General features: G+C 41.1%; 1 protein-coding gene across 2 annotated transcripts in view; it reads left to right on the top strand.

Moving 5' to 3' along the window:
* The window catches only part of LOC149266334 (actin-related protein 2/3 complex subunit 4), a 285298-nt gene that overhangs the window by 62078 nt on the left and 205735 nt on the right, over positions 1-17485 (top strand). For both annotated transcript variants that reach the window (XM_089395811.1, XM_089395816.1), the window contains one exon: positions 1439-1491. In XM_089395811.1, the coding sequence (XP_089251937.1) occupies positions 1439-1491 (53 nt within the window). The remainder of the gene's footprint in view (positions 1-1438; positions 1492-17485) is intronic.

The raw sequence follows: 17485 nt of genomic DNA, 5'->3' as shown, positions 1-17485 counted from the left end.
ACAGTGTTGAGTTGGCATTGGCCAACATGGATCTCAATGATCCAGTGCTAGAGCCTGTTAGATTTGATGATGGTGATATTGTAGAGGGGTCATCCTCCACACCAATAGATGCAGCGACGACTTTGGATACAGGGGAGGAGGAGGATGCAGAGGAGAGCAGTGGTGACCATGATGATGAGGACAATGATGCTGATTTTGATGATGACTATGAGGATTGATGACTCATGAGTCATGGGCTACCTACTGCCTTGAGGCTTGTATACTTGCAGTTGTTTTGTATTTTCTATTTCTATTTTCCATTGGCATTGCGCTACCTATGTAACACATTTTGATTTTGATGACTCAGTGAAGAAACTACAGCTGTCAGTGTCTTTATCTTACTATCTTCTCTTTCTCCTATTGGATCATTGATGAATTGAATATGGATTATGATTTATCATTTATGAATTTAGAATTTATGATTCATTGCTTTATCATTTATGTGACATGTATTTGAATTTTGTATGTACTATGCATTACAAACTTACTTTGTAAACAGTAAAACTTACATCTAGATGAAGATCTATGTTTGAAATCAATGAATTTGTGTAAGAAATATCTAATTTTTAATATATATATATATAACGTATCCGAATGTGTCCTGTTCCAGGGGGTCAACGTGTCCAAATCCGACACTTGAATCCCCGTATCCGACGAATCCCGAATCCACGTGTCAGGTTACTTAGGTCTTCAGGGCTTATTTTTTATGAACACTGAGGTATTACATGTGAGAAGGTTTAACTATTGTTAGTAAGCTGTCAGGAATCACCTTCCACAGTTAAGAAGCACCAAATTTGTTGGCTTTTAAGAATGTTTTGTTTTGGAAATATGTTGAAGGTGACACAGAAACACCAGAATAGATCCTCTATAAATTTTTTTGTATGATAAACTTGAAGTGAGATAGTTCCGTTCATTTATGAATCATTTTCTTTGACCACATCATTGAGGAAATTTAGTTCTTTGGCCTGAAACATTGACTGTAGTGGGCACTGCACACAATCCATTCTTGTAGTGGGTGTGGGCCCTACTAGATGGTTGGATGAGAGAAGATATGGGAGTTGAATACGAATTGGAAAATTGTTTCTGTACATGGTTAATTTTGTATGAACTATTATTTGCCTCTAGAATGTTTTGCTCTCTGTTGCTTATATAGCTATGCTCAAGGTTGCTAGTGTAAAGATTCATTGGGTGCTTGAGATAGATAATAAGAAGCAACTCAGTAAGTTATGCAATGAGACAAGTTGTACAAGCAAGTATGGAGCATTTTTCAATACATAATATGTACCATTTGACTTCCTAGAGTTGTTTTTGTATGCCATTCTTTGTATCTCATAACAACGTTTTATCTATAGGACTACTGACCAGTTTGTTCTGCTTTGATTTTCCAATGTTGCTACAGAACTTTCCTTGCCAGGAAGTTGAAAGACATAATAAACCAGAAGTTGAATTCAAGTAAGTCATGTTGACAACCTTTGATTTTCCTATTCCAGTCTTTTAAGATGAAGCTGTCTCCCAGTGTTACACTGTTTGTTGGTTTCTACTTAAATACAATAAAATTTAAGTTATTTTTTCAATTAGAAGCCTGATCAAAATGTGGATGCGGCTGTGTGATGTTTGATTAATTGTGAAGATAGGTTGTTTCTGGTTTCAGTATAAAACATGAGATGAAATTGAAGAATGAAGTGCTACATCACTTGTCCATCACATTTCTTGTTACCTCCGAGACCCGCACTCAAAGATATTCAAAGTCCAAAAACCAAGTACAACTGTAGGTCCATATAGGAAGGTTGCTCACTGTCACCACAACAACTCTTCCTCTCACTCTAGGCTGGTTGTTTTTTGGTTGAAGAGGGAAAGTTGGAAACCCTAAAAAAGAGGATTATGATATTTTCTAAAATTTAAGGGATGATGTATTGCTAACAGTAGTGCCTGCCCAATTGGGGAATGGAGTCAGGATAAACAATCACGAGGGTTTGAATAATATGGAAATATGTGTAGTCAGCTGTTATAAACATGCTCTAACCACTTGGATTTACTTCAATATGCAGAAAATTAAAGTAGTTCTTTTCCAAAGGTACTTCCTGCAACCAGTACAGAATCAGCCAAGTAATAATGTGCAGCCACGAATAATTAAGGGACAACCACATTTGAAACTATAAATGAAGTAGACAAGAGTAGGAAGCCTTCATTATAGAACAAACAGCCAACAATACATTATTCTTCAAGTGTGATTTCACGAAAAGATCAAGAGGGTCTAAACCTTCAACCCTAGCTAGGGCAGCCAATAAATAGAATGTGTTAACCCTTGGATTCTCCTTAGAGGAAAAGTCCTAACCTTTCTCACAGGATTACCTATGGATACTATAAAGTGGCCACAATCTGTCACCTGGTGATCACCCCACTCTTTAGGCTTAGAAAGATCTAAGCCAAGGAGGGAATCCCTCAACTAATCATGTGTTTATTGTGGTATAGGGGAAATCAACCCCAGGACTAGTTCAACTAACTCAACCCGAAAGAAAAGGTGCTTATCTAATTTTGGCAAGGAATTTCTCAAGGGGAAATGACACCCAAATAGAGGCTTAGTTTGAAAATATTTATGTGAAGAAATATTTTTTCTAAATTTTATTTTGCAAAGCCTGATGCCTAAAATGAGTACCAAATAGCTGGTGGAATAACTGAAATTAGTGAGATTCCTTCAATAGCAACTACCCAAAAAATTTCTGTGTGTCTTTGAAATGCCATGTTAATTCATATAGTGTATTATGAATTCATCAAGAATCGAAAGAAATACAACCATCATCCATTTGATTTCAAAAAGAGTCAAATAAGCTTCCAAAGATGAGCTTAGATTATATACTCATGATGAGATTAACATCAAATCATCATATAGCTGGAAAAAAATAAAATGCAATGCTATTTTCAAATGGATTTATAAATACTGCATTCACTGACTGATTAAATTTGTTTGGATTAGAACTTAAGATGAAATGCCCTGTTTGAAAAAAAAAATTGTTTAATGTGTAACTGTACATTATTCAGATACACTTCAATAACAAACCTTGATCCATTGAACGAAGATACTGTCAAATATAGACCTGGTATTTAGATTCTAGAGTCCTGTCAATGTTAAAAAAAATGGGAAAATGAATCCTTATGTTCAAACCAAATAACATATTCAGTATTGTATTTACCATCGCACAAGAATGTTACTAAGTCAAGGGCATAATCATCAAAGTAAGCTGTAAAACAACACAATGAAAGACATCTAATCTCAAATAAGAATCTGGACCACACAAAAGAGCCTTTTGCAAGGCTAGCAGACTTACTGCATTTTATATATATACCAGAGTTTAAAATTTTTCTAGATCCCATTAAGTTATTACTTGGAATTGGTATACCAGTGAAATAATCCAGAATGTGTACAAACACATTGCCATGGTCACATTAAAGAAAATAACAATACTCTGTGTGAAATATGTTATGAATAAAATATAGATATAAATAATGTAAATATAAATAATAAATAATGATTAATTAGTAATTAGTTAATGAAGAGGTATGTCCCTAAAGGACATGACTGTTCATAAAGGGACACCTGCCGAGGGTATATAAGCAGGCTTTCTCTCTCATTTGTAACATCAGATTCTCATTCATACATTTTAATATATATTCTTGTATCTTCAATGGAGATCTTTACATTCCAAGTCTTTTGGAATGTTTAACTTGCTATATTCGTTACATTGGTATCAGAGCATTCCTTTGAGTAGACGAACTTTTTTCGTTACATTGGTATCATAGCAGTTCGATCCTCTTGCCGCTTAATCGCTGCACAAAGTCGTGTTCTCCGATCTAGGTCTTTGACCATCAAAATTCATCAACCTTGTTGCCGTTGAAGCGTTTCGCTACAAGAGTTTGGAGGTTCTTTGATCTGCTTGTTTCACCATTTAGGCCTTTGGCAATTTAAATATATTAAAAAAAAGTAATCAAAATACTTAAAGAAAGAGTTTAAAAAAAATTATTAGAAAAAAAGATTTAAAAAAAGATATAGAAAAAATATTAAAAAAAGGTCAAAGATTGAAAAAAGGAGTTATTTATATTAAAAAAATAAAAACAAAATAAAAAAATTTATATAAAAAAATTAATAATAAAAAAACTTGTTCGTTATAAAAAACAAATACGGAAAAAAACCCGTTACAATAGTCATCCATTGCCCGACATGGCATTGTTGATGCTGCCAAGATATCGCTGACCTCTGATTGCCGCCGCTGCCTCTGTGGGCCATTGCCAACAGCTCCCCGCCGCCGCCGCCGTCATGTTAACCCTCGCCATCATACCCCGATGACGAGCATTATCACAACAACCGTATGCCGTCGGAGCCCCATCTGCACAAACTCCAACCGCTGACAGGAACCCCAAGCTTTTCCCGCTCCGCCTCTCCTTGTGCCCTTGCCCACATTCTTGTCTTCAGCAACACAACATGCTATCACTGCATGACGCCGTAGCTGCACCCAAATCTTGCTGTTTAGAAGCTGCTGCCGGTTAATTATCACTGCTTACGCGTTGAACAGAGACCACTCAGTCTGCGCTAAAAAATATTTCTTCTGTACATTACCTAGCCTTGCAAATTTGTGGACTAAGTCTTGGCCGAAATCCAACCTGAAGAGGCACAACGAGGAAGGACGAAACATTGTGACCTTTGATAATCTACGCTCATTTAATGAATTTAAACCAAATAGTCAAAGTTTGGAGTTTAGTAAAAGCGGTCATTGTCACAAAAGGAACGAGGTTATTAAAATCAAGTAAAGAAAAACAAAAAAAAATGATTATTCCTATGATTGATAGGGAAGTCCAATAAAGTATTCAATATTGAAAAGGTGTGATAATTTTTATAAGAATTTTAGAAGTAAAAAAGAGTAGCATATTAAGTAATTATATATATATATATATATATATATATATATATATTATTAAAAGAGGATTAAAAGGGTATTTAAAATTAAAAAAAAAATACATTGAGGAAAAAGGCCAACTTAAAGTATAATGCAATGTTGCACGACTCATACTCATATAAGACTCGTCATGGCATTGACTCGTCGACTCGTATAAGACTCGGGAACGACCCTTATAAGACTCGTATAAGACTCATCAAAATACAAAAAAAAAAACTTAAAATATGGTAAATTTTAAGCACAAAAAAGAAACTAATGACAATTCCAATCCTTATAAGTTATAAAAACCACAATATATGCAATAATTCATAACATCATCTCATATCTATAAAAGTACAACATAACATATTCGATTTTTGTAAGCAAAACATTTAGATACTGAATAAGAAAAGGACTCATGATTCCATAATTAAAATAAAAAATGTTAGCAAGTTCAAAATTCAAATACATATGTCATAAATGATAAATGATTGTCTCATAACAATCTTGAGTCTCATCACTCATGGACGACCACGCCTACAATAAGCCCTCGTGGAGCTAGTGGTAACATTGGAAGGCTGAAGCAACTGTGAGGTAGGTGTATTTCGAGTCTCCATTTGAGATGGCAAACTAGAGAGATCCTCAGTCTCTTCATGAAGCCAACTCAAATCAGGGGCCTCCTCCACCACAACCCAATCAGACTCTAAATCAATCGTATCCAATAAAATTCGATCTATATCATTTGGTTGCACTTGTTTTTTGAGCATTCAAAGGTTGTAGTAGATGAAAACCAACTTCTCCAACCTCTCATGCTCCAACCCGTTTCTCTTTTTGCTGTGGATGTGCTTAAACACTGACCAATTGCGCTCACAAGAAGAAGCATTGTAGCGTTGAATCTGAACTCTGATGGCGAATTCTTGTAATTGTGGTGCCTCAGTGCCACAATCTATCCACCAATGAGTTGTAAAAAAATAACAACAAAGGGAAATGTGGGAGGCCCTGATTACATTGTACGAGGGAACTTCCATTCAGCGGAAGGTGTTGCTTGAGAGTCAGCTGAGACGATTTCAAATGCAGAAGGGAGAAGAAATTGATCCCTTCCTTCTTAGGTTGCAAAGGATCCGTGACCAGCTAACTTCTGTAGGGTCTACACCAGATGCTGAATTTATGGTAAGGACTACCCTGAATGCAGTCACTGAAGACTGGGAAACCTTTGTCCAAAGCATCTTGGGCAGGGCTTTTCTTCCCAGCTGGGAGGAGATGTGGGCAGCTCTTCGATAGCAAGAGATCAGACGGTTGACCAAGGCAAGAAGCAGCAACAAAGGGATCAGAATCAAGGAGGAGGAAGAGGAGGATGCGACTCTCGCATTAGCGGAACAACAAGGGCAGCAAAAACGAAAGGAGGAGGACATATCCAAAGTCAGATGCTTTAGATGTGGAGAAATGGGTCATTTCACCACATAGTGCCTTCGGAAGAAGGGCAAAGAAGAGAAGTCTGACTCAAAGGCTGCTCTAGTGAAAGCTAACGGAGAGGACGATGATTATTGCGCCGTGAGTGCTCATGCACCTCTAGAGAAGAGGTGGGGTGATATTGAGCTATAGTCGGGAGGACTACCGTGGGGGCAGGATCCTTGAGGTGCCCAAACTCTTGGATCACATACGGCTACAGGAGCCCTTAATGACAGTAGCAGAATGACGGGAGTCAGTTGGTGCGAGGGATGATGGAGCAATAGTGGCAGAGCTAGAGTACCAAAGTATGAAGCAACACAATGGAGTGTTGCAGTAGTGCGAAAGGCACATAACAGAGACAACAACAACGCAATAGCATCAAAGGGTCAGCACATATTAGCAGCAAAGGTAGGTTCAGCGTCAAGGGGCATCCAGACTGATCAGCATGTCAGATTTTGGGTGGATTTTCAGTTGCTTACTTCTCAAGGACGGAGTTGCAGTGCAACAGTTAGCAATGGCAGTGCTATGGGCAGCATGATGCAGCATATTGAGAGGGAGCTACAGTATAGATGCAACAATGACAGTGGCAGTGTCATGAGCAACAGTATAGATTGCGGCAATGTAGTGGATGAAGGGCAGTAGGCCGAGCATCAATAGTGCAGAGGACCGATGCTGTGGATTAGTGTGATACTTCTGCTAGGAAGTATTGCTAGAGCACATTCCTCGCTAAGAGGGAGTGTTGATTTTTGGGTAGCATCGGATGTGCTCTAGCTCCGAAATTTTGTGGAGGGGCTAGAACACATGAGATCTCCAAGACCCAGAAATCGTTTGGAGAAATTCCACCCGGATTGTATTTTATTAAAATAATTAATATTTTTAATGGGGTTCCTAAGTCTAAATTTAGGAAAATTAAAATATTAATGGGTATTAATGAAAATATGGGTGAGAAGCTTCTAAGAGATGAGGATCAAGTTTAATTTAATCTTAGCTGTTGATTAGAGATTAGATCACGACCGTTGATTTCTCAACAGGAAAAGTATAAAGGAAGGCTTGGGGTCAGTTGGAGAACACACACAGAGAGATTGAGGAAATTGATTTTCTGAGGTGATAAGTTCTCAGGAGGGAAATCAATTGGGGAGATCTTGCAGCTAAGCGGCAGGGATAGTTCGGGAATACTGATAGAGAGGTGGAGAGAAGCTTGTGGAGGCAGCGCAGTAGCCAGGAAGAGCTGACATTGGGCCAGTCTGGGCCCACACAGCCTTGAAGGGCCAGCGCAGAGGAGAAAGATGCCTTCCATGTAGAAAGCCGGAATTGCTGGAACAACCGGGAAAGCTGACGCAGTTGGTAGAAGAGCTAACGCAGAGCCTCAGAGAGCTCCGCGGAGGCCCACGCAGTTACTGCAAAGGGGCAACACAGTTGTAGCTGGGGCTAGCCAGTTTTGCTGCCGGATTAGTTGGAATCTGCCGGGTGAAGTGAGGTAAAACTCACTCAGGTTTTCCGCCATTGTATTTCTATGTCACTGGTTTGCCAGGAGGGCAATCAGCATCTGTATTCAGAACTACTGCTTAATAATAGAAAACCCTCAGAGTCGCTGCACCGGTTTTCCCGCATTGGGTTTTTTGGGGATGTTTACTCCAAAAATAAGTGTGTCCTTTGTGTTATTGTCTCATTTATTTTTCAGTACTTGATCCATATATTGGTGTAGGCTGCAGTGTATTTGCATTAATATTTTCTGAATTTTCTGAAAATAACTTGTTAAAATGAAGAACACAAGTAGGTAATGCAAATCAGTTAACTGTAGTAGGATTTCTGATTTGTTAGATTTAGAAATTTTCACATTTCTGATGTGTCTTGATGCTTGGGGCAACTTTTGGCAAAGTGCCCATATTCATAACAGAGTTTACATTTGAATAGCAACTGGTCGTAGTCCACTTCTTGCACATGTGCCCAACTACCCATACAAAGATTGATTGCGGCTGGGAGCCCTTTTTCTAGGTTGACTTCCACACAAATCCTTGCACAGGCAAATAAACCATCCTTTGGCTCAGCACAATCTCTATATTTCCCTAGAGAATTCCCAATCAGTCGAAAGGTTGCATCGTTCCAGCAGTGAAGGGGGAGTTAGGGAAGCTTCGCCCAGACCGGGACTGAAGAAGTAACATCATTGTCCGGGTTGAAGCTAGGACTCCACCTATCCAAATATAGCCCCTTGGATCCCTTGAAATAAGGGCCCCTCTTGAATACTAAATCTCTATTTTACCTGTTTTCAAAGTAGAAAGTGTAGAAGCCCTTATCACAGAATGATGAGATGACCTCTCCTTTTATGAGCGCTTCTAGTTCTTTTCTATCCAGGACAAAATTGAGCGCGGAAAGGGCTAGAGGCCTATGAACTACCCAATGAGGCCCCACTTTGTGAGCTGCAAGGCACGAGAGCGAGCTTGAGGGCCACTAATCTCAATCTTTGGTATCTCATTCGCCTTTTTGACAAAACGTGACGAACCTTGCTTTTGGCGCAACAATGACCAGGGAGTTGAAGGTTGTAGTATCAACAACCAGAGAGACATCTTGGGCCGGCGCAGTCATCAGGGCTGTTCGACCAACGATAGTTTAAACACCAAACCTAGAGGAGAGAAGGGATAGGAGGTGAAACGAGGAATGGGGGAAGGGGAGGGGAGAGAGCCGTGAGCAAGAGGTCATGAACGCGCAACCAGAGCAGAGGGAGAGCTTTAGGAATTCAAAAGACTTGAGGCCCCAAAATACATATAATTAATAGGTACTTTAACCATTTTAGGGATCGTATGCTTATTAGTTACAAGCATATTACTATGAATTATGGGGCAAGCTAAATGATTGATCACTCTTAATTGTATCCTTGTTCCCACACTTCACCTAGGAGGTTAGCCTTTGGCCGTGGTCTAATGGGACCTCCTCTAAGGCCTTATGGTTTAGGAAGGGCACTAATAGGGAGTACTAATTGATATACTGTGTCTATTGTAGTCCATACTTACCAGTTTCCATCCCTCGCTCTTATTCATCTCCATCCTTTGGGTTGATTGTCATCCGTCATTGGAATTGTTACCCTATATCCACATCCTTGAGATGGGGCCCAAAAACTTGGTCTTGGAGATTGATGCTACTGAACAAATGATAAAAGCATATAAATTCACAATAGAATGAAATTGTAAAATGCAAAAGATAGTTGGGACCAAGGTTACTTGGACGCAGGAGTGAAAGCGAGAGTGGGAAGCGACATCTTCAAAAGCTCCCAGTTTGGGAGCGAATTTTTATATAATATATATTTTGATGCATATATGTCAACAAAAGCATGTAGAATGATGAATTAGATAAAAAAAGCATGTAGATTGATGAATTAAATATAAAAAGCATTAAAACATGGATTACACCATACATCAATCATCTAGAAGTTATAATCTTCATCAACCACGTCCACAAGTTACAAATTCTCATTTATATAGCATGTAAGGGTGCACATAACCAAAATAGCATCGACTGTAATCCATCATCAACAAATAGGCTTTAGATGGCCTCTAGCATCCAAAAATATCATGCTACAACAAGTAGCTACATATCATCAAAATCATTGCCTATCTTGGCATCTTTGTCATTAATATCACCCTCTAAGCAATTAACATAAGATAGAAAAAATGTAGCATATCAAGTCAACATTTTGTTCGAGTGATGGATACATTTTTAGTAGGGTCATGATAGAGGAGTTCGACAACCAATGTCACTAACATGAAGGTACATAGAGGGCTTGGTGCTCTTGATTAAATACGAGTCCCATACCCTAGTACATGACAAAATCCAATGGAAACATTGCAACCCCCCCAATCTTGAAATCCTGAAAAACTGATAAGTCTACTAGATTTTGAGTGAGATCTAAAATTCTTCTTTCTCCATATGAAATCCAATCAGGTTGGAACCACTCTCAAACATCCCGAGTCATTTCATGGTAATGTTAAAAATTTAAGTAAAAGGATGAAAATTAAAGATAAAGGAGAATGTCATTTTTACTATAAGAATTTAACATTACTATGAATTGCATATCAATTCTAGGGCCATAAGCTTGAATATAAGGCTTCCCTACTCAAAAATTCTTGTTTCTTTGAAAAAAATTGCGTTTGGAACGTCTTTGTGACAAAATTTTTGTGAAAAAAACGAGGGAGCGATTTTTTTTTGTGAGAGCGCAACGAGAGTGAATTTCAGGATCGCACTCCCATGCCGCTCCCGATTTGCTCCCCGCTCGAGCGTGCTCTAGGAGCAATTTGAAAGGGGGGGAGGCCGCTCCCTTGCAACCCTGGTTGGGACTTACTTAGCATGTGGACAAAAACCTAGCATGAACCCTACCCTCCTCATCAACCATCATTTTGTTCCTCAAGCATTTAATGCTTCATATAAAATAAAGGAACTGTTGAATGTCCCAACACCGATGAGCAATAAAATGCTACATCTTTAAGGGGCATTAGAAAAGAACAAAGCAAGCTTGGTCTCCTAAGCTATGCATCAAGGAAAGGAAAATTGTTAAAGGTGCACCAAAGGGGTGGAAAAAGAAAGCCGAAGAAAGGGGTAACTCATGCCTCCACGAATGCTTCCTCTTTACATCACTATGCTTAAGATGTTGGGCCTCAATTCGCTGGTCTCATGGTTGCGACATCTTCATTGTTGTCTTTCCCACTCCATGGCCACATTATAACCTATGGACTGATGGGTCTACCTAGGACATGTTACAACTTACTCCCTTGACGGTTAGAAACACTTAGTAGGGTTGTTGACCTAATCATCCCTAATATAAGTGAGGTAAATTGTTTACAAATTTTGAGCTAGTTGGACATTTGAAGGTAAATCTTATGTGAAGTATTCCTGTGCCCTTAGCATTAGGTATGGTCCATTATGATTCTTTAATGGTTTTTGTTCCTATTATCCACTAAAAAATGGGTAATCCCGTAGGAGAAAGCTTTTCTCCTTTAGACAACCAACTAGCCAACAACCCTATATTCTTTAGTATGTGATGATATGCCATATTCCTCTGCCATTTGAACTGGTCGTACACCTCTCACCATCTAAAATTCCTCTTGAAGGAAGGTAGGTCACCATTCAATAGATACTTTAACCATTTTGCAATCATGTGTTTTTACTAAATGTTTTGGGCATTCTAACGTGGATTAAGGGTGATTTGAATTTTGAATTACTGATTGATCTTGATTGTGAACCTATTCTCCCACCTTACCAAGGAGGTTAGTTTTTGGCCCTTTTTTGGTGGGACCTCCTCTAAGGCTTTAGGGTTTTAAGAGAGGCACTACTTGGGAAAATTGGATTGAGGTACCGTGCCCATAGTTATCCCATACTTTCCACTTTCCATCATCCCCTAGATTTCATATCTATCCTTTGAGTTTGCTGTCATTGGTTCATTGGGATTGGCATCGCTATATCCTAATCCTTGAGTTTGGGTTGGAAACTTTTCCTTGGAGGTTGATGCAACTAAAAGAAAGGTAAAAACATAAGATGGTCACAATGAAAGCAAAAGAAAAGTTCAAATGCAAAAGATGGCTAGGACAAGATGGTCAGGACATTAATTAGCGCATGGGCAAAAGCCTAGATGAGGTCTACCCTCCTCATTAGCTATCACCCAGTTCCTAAGCACTTGATGCTCCATCTCATAATAAAGGAACCCATGCATGTCCCAACCCTAATGAACGAGAAGCTGACTCATCATTAAGTGGTGAATAAATTCTATATCATTAACAGAAATATTGTACGCTATGCTCCCTATAAAAGCATTATCAAAAAGAAGCAAAAGGCACATTAGAGGGGTGGAAAAAGCAGGTCGAGGAAAGGGGTGACTCATGCCTTCATGATTATGTTGATTTGGGGTAGCATTGGATGTGCTCTAGCCACGAAATTTGGTGGAGAGGTTGGGGCACATGAGATCTCCAATACCTAGAAAGTGTTTTGGCAGATTCTAAACAGTTAGGGAGATATTAAAATAATTAATATTTTTAATGGAGTCCCTAAGTCTAAACTTAGGGAAATTAAAATATTAATGTGGATTAATATAAAACTGTGTTAGAATGGTCCAAAAGACATGGATCAAGCCAGATCTAATCTTAGCCGTTGATTAGGGACTTAATCTCGGCCGTTGATATGTCAACGAGAAAAGTATAAGAGGAGGCTTGAGGGTCACTTGGAGAGCACACCAGATGATCAGTCATTCTATTCTCTAGAGTGGGGTTTTCTAAGAGAGATAGAATCAATGATCGAAGTTGCAGCTGAGGGGCATTGAGTATAGAGAGACAGAGAGGCAAAGATAGTGTCGGGAGATCAGCGCAGGAGCCAGAGAGAGTGACGCAGTAGCATCCAGGGCTCATGCAGAGGTAGCCAGGAGCTGCGTAGTGCTTCAAAGAGGCTAACATTGCTGACGCAGGGCCTCCTGAGGCTGACGCAGGCCCATTCAGGGTGACGTAGGGCCAGTGCTGGGCAAAGAGAGGCTGGCGTAGTCCAGAAAGGCAGACGCTGGGGTTTCTGGGGCAGATTGGAGCTGAGGAGTTGCTGAAAGGTTTATCCAAGACATTTGTTTCAGAATGAGAGGTACTACTGCCAAGGAAATTCTCTGTTGGGTAAGTCAGATTTAGCACCCAGATTGTTCTATGAAATTGCTTAATAAGAAAACCCTCATATAGCTGCAACGATTTTCCCACATTGGGTTTTTCCGGGGACATTGGTCCAAAAATAACGGTGTCATTTTGTGTGCTTGTTTCTGTAGTTGATGATTAATATTTTGAGCATGCACTAGTGTTTATTTTTAGTATTTACATTGTAAATAACTTGTTAAGTAACAGAACAAGTAGGTAGGAATAAATCAGTGAAGTGCATTGAGGGTTTCTAACTGGTAGACTTAGAAACTTCAACATGGTATCATAGTGTGGTTACATATCACAGGAGAACTGAGGACATCAGCCGAGCGGAGCAATAGCAGCAGAAAATAGCTGTCTCGAGTGATAGAAGTTGTTCCTAGCAGAGCAACAACAAGGGAAGGGTGACACAGTGCTTGCGTCATCAAGGGTGAGCCAGGAAGAGGCAACGCAGAGGCCAAGGGAGGCAAAGGGAGGCTCACGCAGAGGGCCAGAGGGATGTGACGCAGTTGGCTGAGGAGGCCGAGTTGTTGGTGCCGGGATTGCGCAGAGCCTAGGAGCTCTCACCTTCAGGGTGCTGGGGCTTAGGAGGCTGTGGGAAAGTTGCAGAGTGGAGCTGGTGAGGTACTGTAGTCAGAACAATACCTGACAGGACAAGGCCAAGAGGAGGGAGTTGCTATCGAGGGTTCCTAGCCGAGAAATCCGGATCAGTGATGCGGTTGCATAGACAATTAGAGTACGGGGCATCTCGACATCGACAGAAGGATTTCCAGGAGGGAAATCGAGACTGAGAGGGAGTCACATCGAGAACTTCTAGAAAGGAAGTAGAAGAGCATCATGGCACTACACAGAGTAAGAGACTAGGACAGGCTGGACGGAGCGTCAAACTTCACAGCCTGGAAGGTCAGAATCTTATCCATACTTGACAAAAATCGTGTCAAGCACTTCACCTTGAAGACGATAGCTATCCCAGTCGACCCAGCTGAGAACGACAAGTACGAGGCAATGGCGAGGGCCAAGAGCATCATCCTTGACGGGGTCAAGGACCATGTAGTACCACACATTGCCGAGAAGGAAACGACAAATGAGATGTGGGAGGCCCTAAAGAAATTGTACCAGCATACTTCTGTGCAGAGAAGAATGTTACTAGAAAATCAGTTGAGGTCATATCAGATGAAGAAGGGAGAACCGATTGACACCTTCCTCGGAGGACTGAATGAAATCTGAGATCAATTGACTACCATAGAAGCCACACCAAATCAGGAATTGATGGTGAGGATAGCCCTGAATGCAGTCTCAAAAGACTGGGAGGTATTTGTTCAGAGTATACTGGGCAGAGGGACACTTCAACCTTGGGATGGGATGTGGGCGGCTCTTCGCCAAGAAGTGATTAGACGACAATCAAAGGCGGGAAGCAGCAGTAAGGGAATCAGAGTCAAAAAGGAAGAGGAGGAAGATGTTGCCCTAACATCTGAGGGAAAGCAAGAAAAGCGGAAGAAGGATATCTCCAAGATCAGGTGCTTTCACTGTGGGGAGTTGGGTCATTATGTGACCCAGTGTCCAAGGAAGAAGAGTGAGGGGGAGTCTTCCGAGACTAAGGCAGCGCCAGTAAGGGCAGAGAAGGAAGTGGAGACAGATGATGTCTGTGCCGTGAGTGCACACACACCACTTGAGCGGAAGTGGGGAGACATCGAGCTGTAGTCAGGCGGACTACAGGCGATGAGGGGCAAGATCCTCGAGGTACCCAACCTCTTGGATTAGACCTTGCTACGTGAGGCCCAAAGAGGAGTAGCAGGACTAGCTGATGTGGGTAGAGACGGATGCGAATGGAGCAGCAGAGAGAGCTATAGTGCAGGAGTCCTGAGACAACGCGAGGCTAGCAAGCTGCAACAGTGCGAGAGACACGGGAGTGTTGCACCAGTGCAGGATGGCACAGAGAAGTGTGCAACAGTGCAAGATGCAGGGAGTTGTTGCAGCAGCGTAGAGGTCAGAGAGGGAGCACTTGTCAGTGACAGAGGGAGCTTTAGCATCAGGGGGGTCAGAGTTGGGAGATCAATTACTTCTCAGTAACTGAGTTGCAGTGCAATAGTGGGCAGCGCAATGCAGCGTGATGAGAGGAGTTGCAGTGCGGATGCAGTGTTGGGAGAAAGGACCAACAGTAGCACAGATGCAGAGGGAGTTGCAGCACAGATGTAGCAGTGGCAGTGGCAGGGCCATGGGTAGCAGTACAGGATGCAGCAATGCAGAGGATGTTGGGCAGCAGGCCTAGCATTAGCACAGGGACTGATGCTGGATGATCAGGGTGATACTTGGTGAGGAGTATTACGAGAGCATAGTCCTCGCTAAGACGGAGTGTTGATTTGGGGTAGCATTGGATGTGCTCTGATGTATTAAGAATTACCATCTGAAGTTTAAAAAATGATTCAAAAGCTCAAAAAGGTGTTTCAAGATCTTTTGATGAAGATGCCGCTTGAAAGAGAAATTGAGCACGTAATTGAAATCAAATTAGGGTCAGACCCTTGTCAACATCAAGCCGTATAAATATCCACATCATCAAAGACTAAAATCGAAAGATAATCCAAGATCTTTTTAAGTGTGGAATCATTTCAAAAAGTAGAAGCCCCTATGTTGCTTGTTGACCACACTTTGTCAACAGTCCAAGGAAGAAGAATACAAAGATGTGAAGGAAAATTTTCAAAGTTCAAAGTCATCAACCAGCACTGCTGTATCATTGTAAACTCAATTTCTGCAAGTTATATTGTAAATGATGCTAGTATGACCGTTTTATTATATAAAAACACCAAGGTAAGCCTCTGATTTTGGCAACGAATTCCATCCTAGGAGGTTTTTTTACCTCATCGAATTATGTGTGTTTCTAAACACGGATAATCGATTGGGTTTTTCTTCCAGCTTAAACCCCAAAGCTAGGGTAGAGTTCCTTGTCAATGTGAGAATTCTATCACTGTAGCAACTGATTTACTTTTCCTACTTATTTTATCATAAGTTATTCGTGAAATTAGATCAACAAACATTAAAATAAATACTGCTGTAGATATCACATCGTAATACAGAAACAAAAATATGCACACATTGACACAGTTATTTTGGACTATTGTCCACAGAAAAACCCAATGTGGGAAAACCGGTGCAGCAAGGGAGGATTTTATTATTCAACAATTTTCTTGTACAACAGGGTGCCAAACTAACTTACCCACAGATAGACAAACTTCCAGAGCTTTCCTAAACCTAGCGTAGGCCCTACTGACCTCTGCTACAGCCTGAAACCCTCTGCGTCAGCTTGACACCCTTTGCGTGAGCCTACTGAGGCTTTGCGCAACCTCTCTGGGCTTCTGCGTCACTCCTGTAGCCTTTGCGTGGATGATGCAGGCCCTTCTGGCTCTGCGCAGTCTCTGTTGCCTTTGTGTGGCTTCCTCTGGCTCTGCGTATGCCTCTTCTGTGCTGATCTCCCGTCTCTCTGTTCCGTACTTGCTGCCTCCTGATTGCTCTCTAGACCACTGGTTCAATTTCTCAACAAACCTCGCTCCAGAAATTGAACTGATTGGTCTCCCTTAGCGTGTTCTCCAAGTGCCCCTCAAGCCTCCTCTTATACTTTTTCTGTTGACATCTCAACGGCCGAGATTAAGTCCCTAATCAACAACTAAGATTAGATCTAGCTTGCTCCATGTCTTTTGGACCATTCTAACACATATTCATATTAATACACATTAATATTTTATTTTCCCTAAGTTTAGACTTAGGGACTCCATTAAAAATATTAATTATTATAATATCTCCTGATCTGTTTATAGTCTGCCTGAACCCTTTCTGGGTATTGGAGATCCCATGTGCCCCAACCTCTCCACGAAATTTCGTGGCTAGAGCACATCTGATGCTACCCCAAATCAACACTCCCTCTTAGCGAGGACTGTGCTCTAGCAATACTCCTCACTGAGTATTACTCTGATCATCCGGCATCGATACCTGTGCTGATGCTAGGCCTCCCTGCCCAACATCCTCTGCACTGCTGCATCCTGTACTGCTGCCCATGGTTCTGCCACTGCCACTGCTGCATCTGTACGACAACGCCCTCTGCATCCGTGCTGCTGCTGGTCCTTTTTCCTAGCACTGCATCCGCACTGCACCTTCCTTTGCATCTGTGCTGCTGTTGGTCCTTTCTCCCAACACTGCATCTGCACTGCAACTCCCTCTGCTTCTGTGCTGCTAACACACTACTTCTGAAAGGGGTTCTTTACCATCCCCATCTTTTCTCCGAAGTAGTCAAATTTTGACTTTCCAAGGGCCTTGGTGAGGATATCTGCCACTTGTTCCCCTATAGGAGTGTAGCTCAACTGTACAGCTCCACGTTGGACACAATCTCTGACAAAGTGACACCGGATATCAATATGCTTTGACCTATCA

The sequence above is a fragment of the Pinus tabuliformis genome, chromosome 6 (genome assembly GCF_031772625.1).
Source record: "Pinus tabuliformis cultivar Carrire ecotype Pingquan chromosome 6, CPIR1, whole genome shotgun sequence".
NCBI classification, from domain to species: domain Eukaryota; kingdom Viridiplantae; phylum Streptophyta; class Pinopsida; order Pinales; family Pinaceae; genus Pinus; species Pinus tabuliformis.
This window is presented reverse-complemented; position numbering and strand designations above follow the sequence as displayed.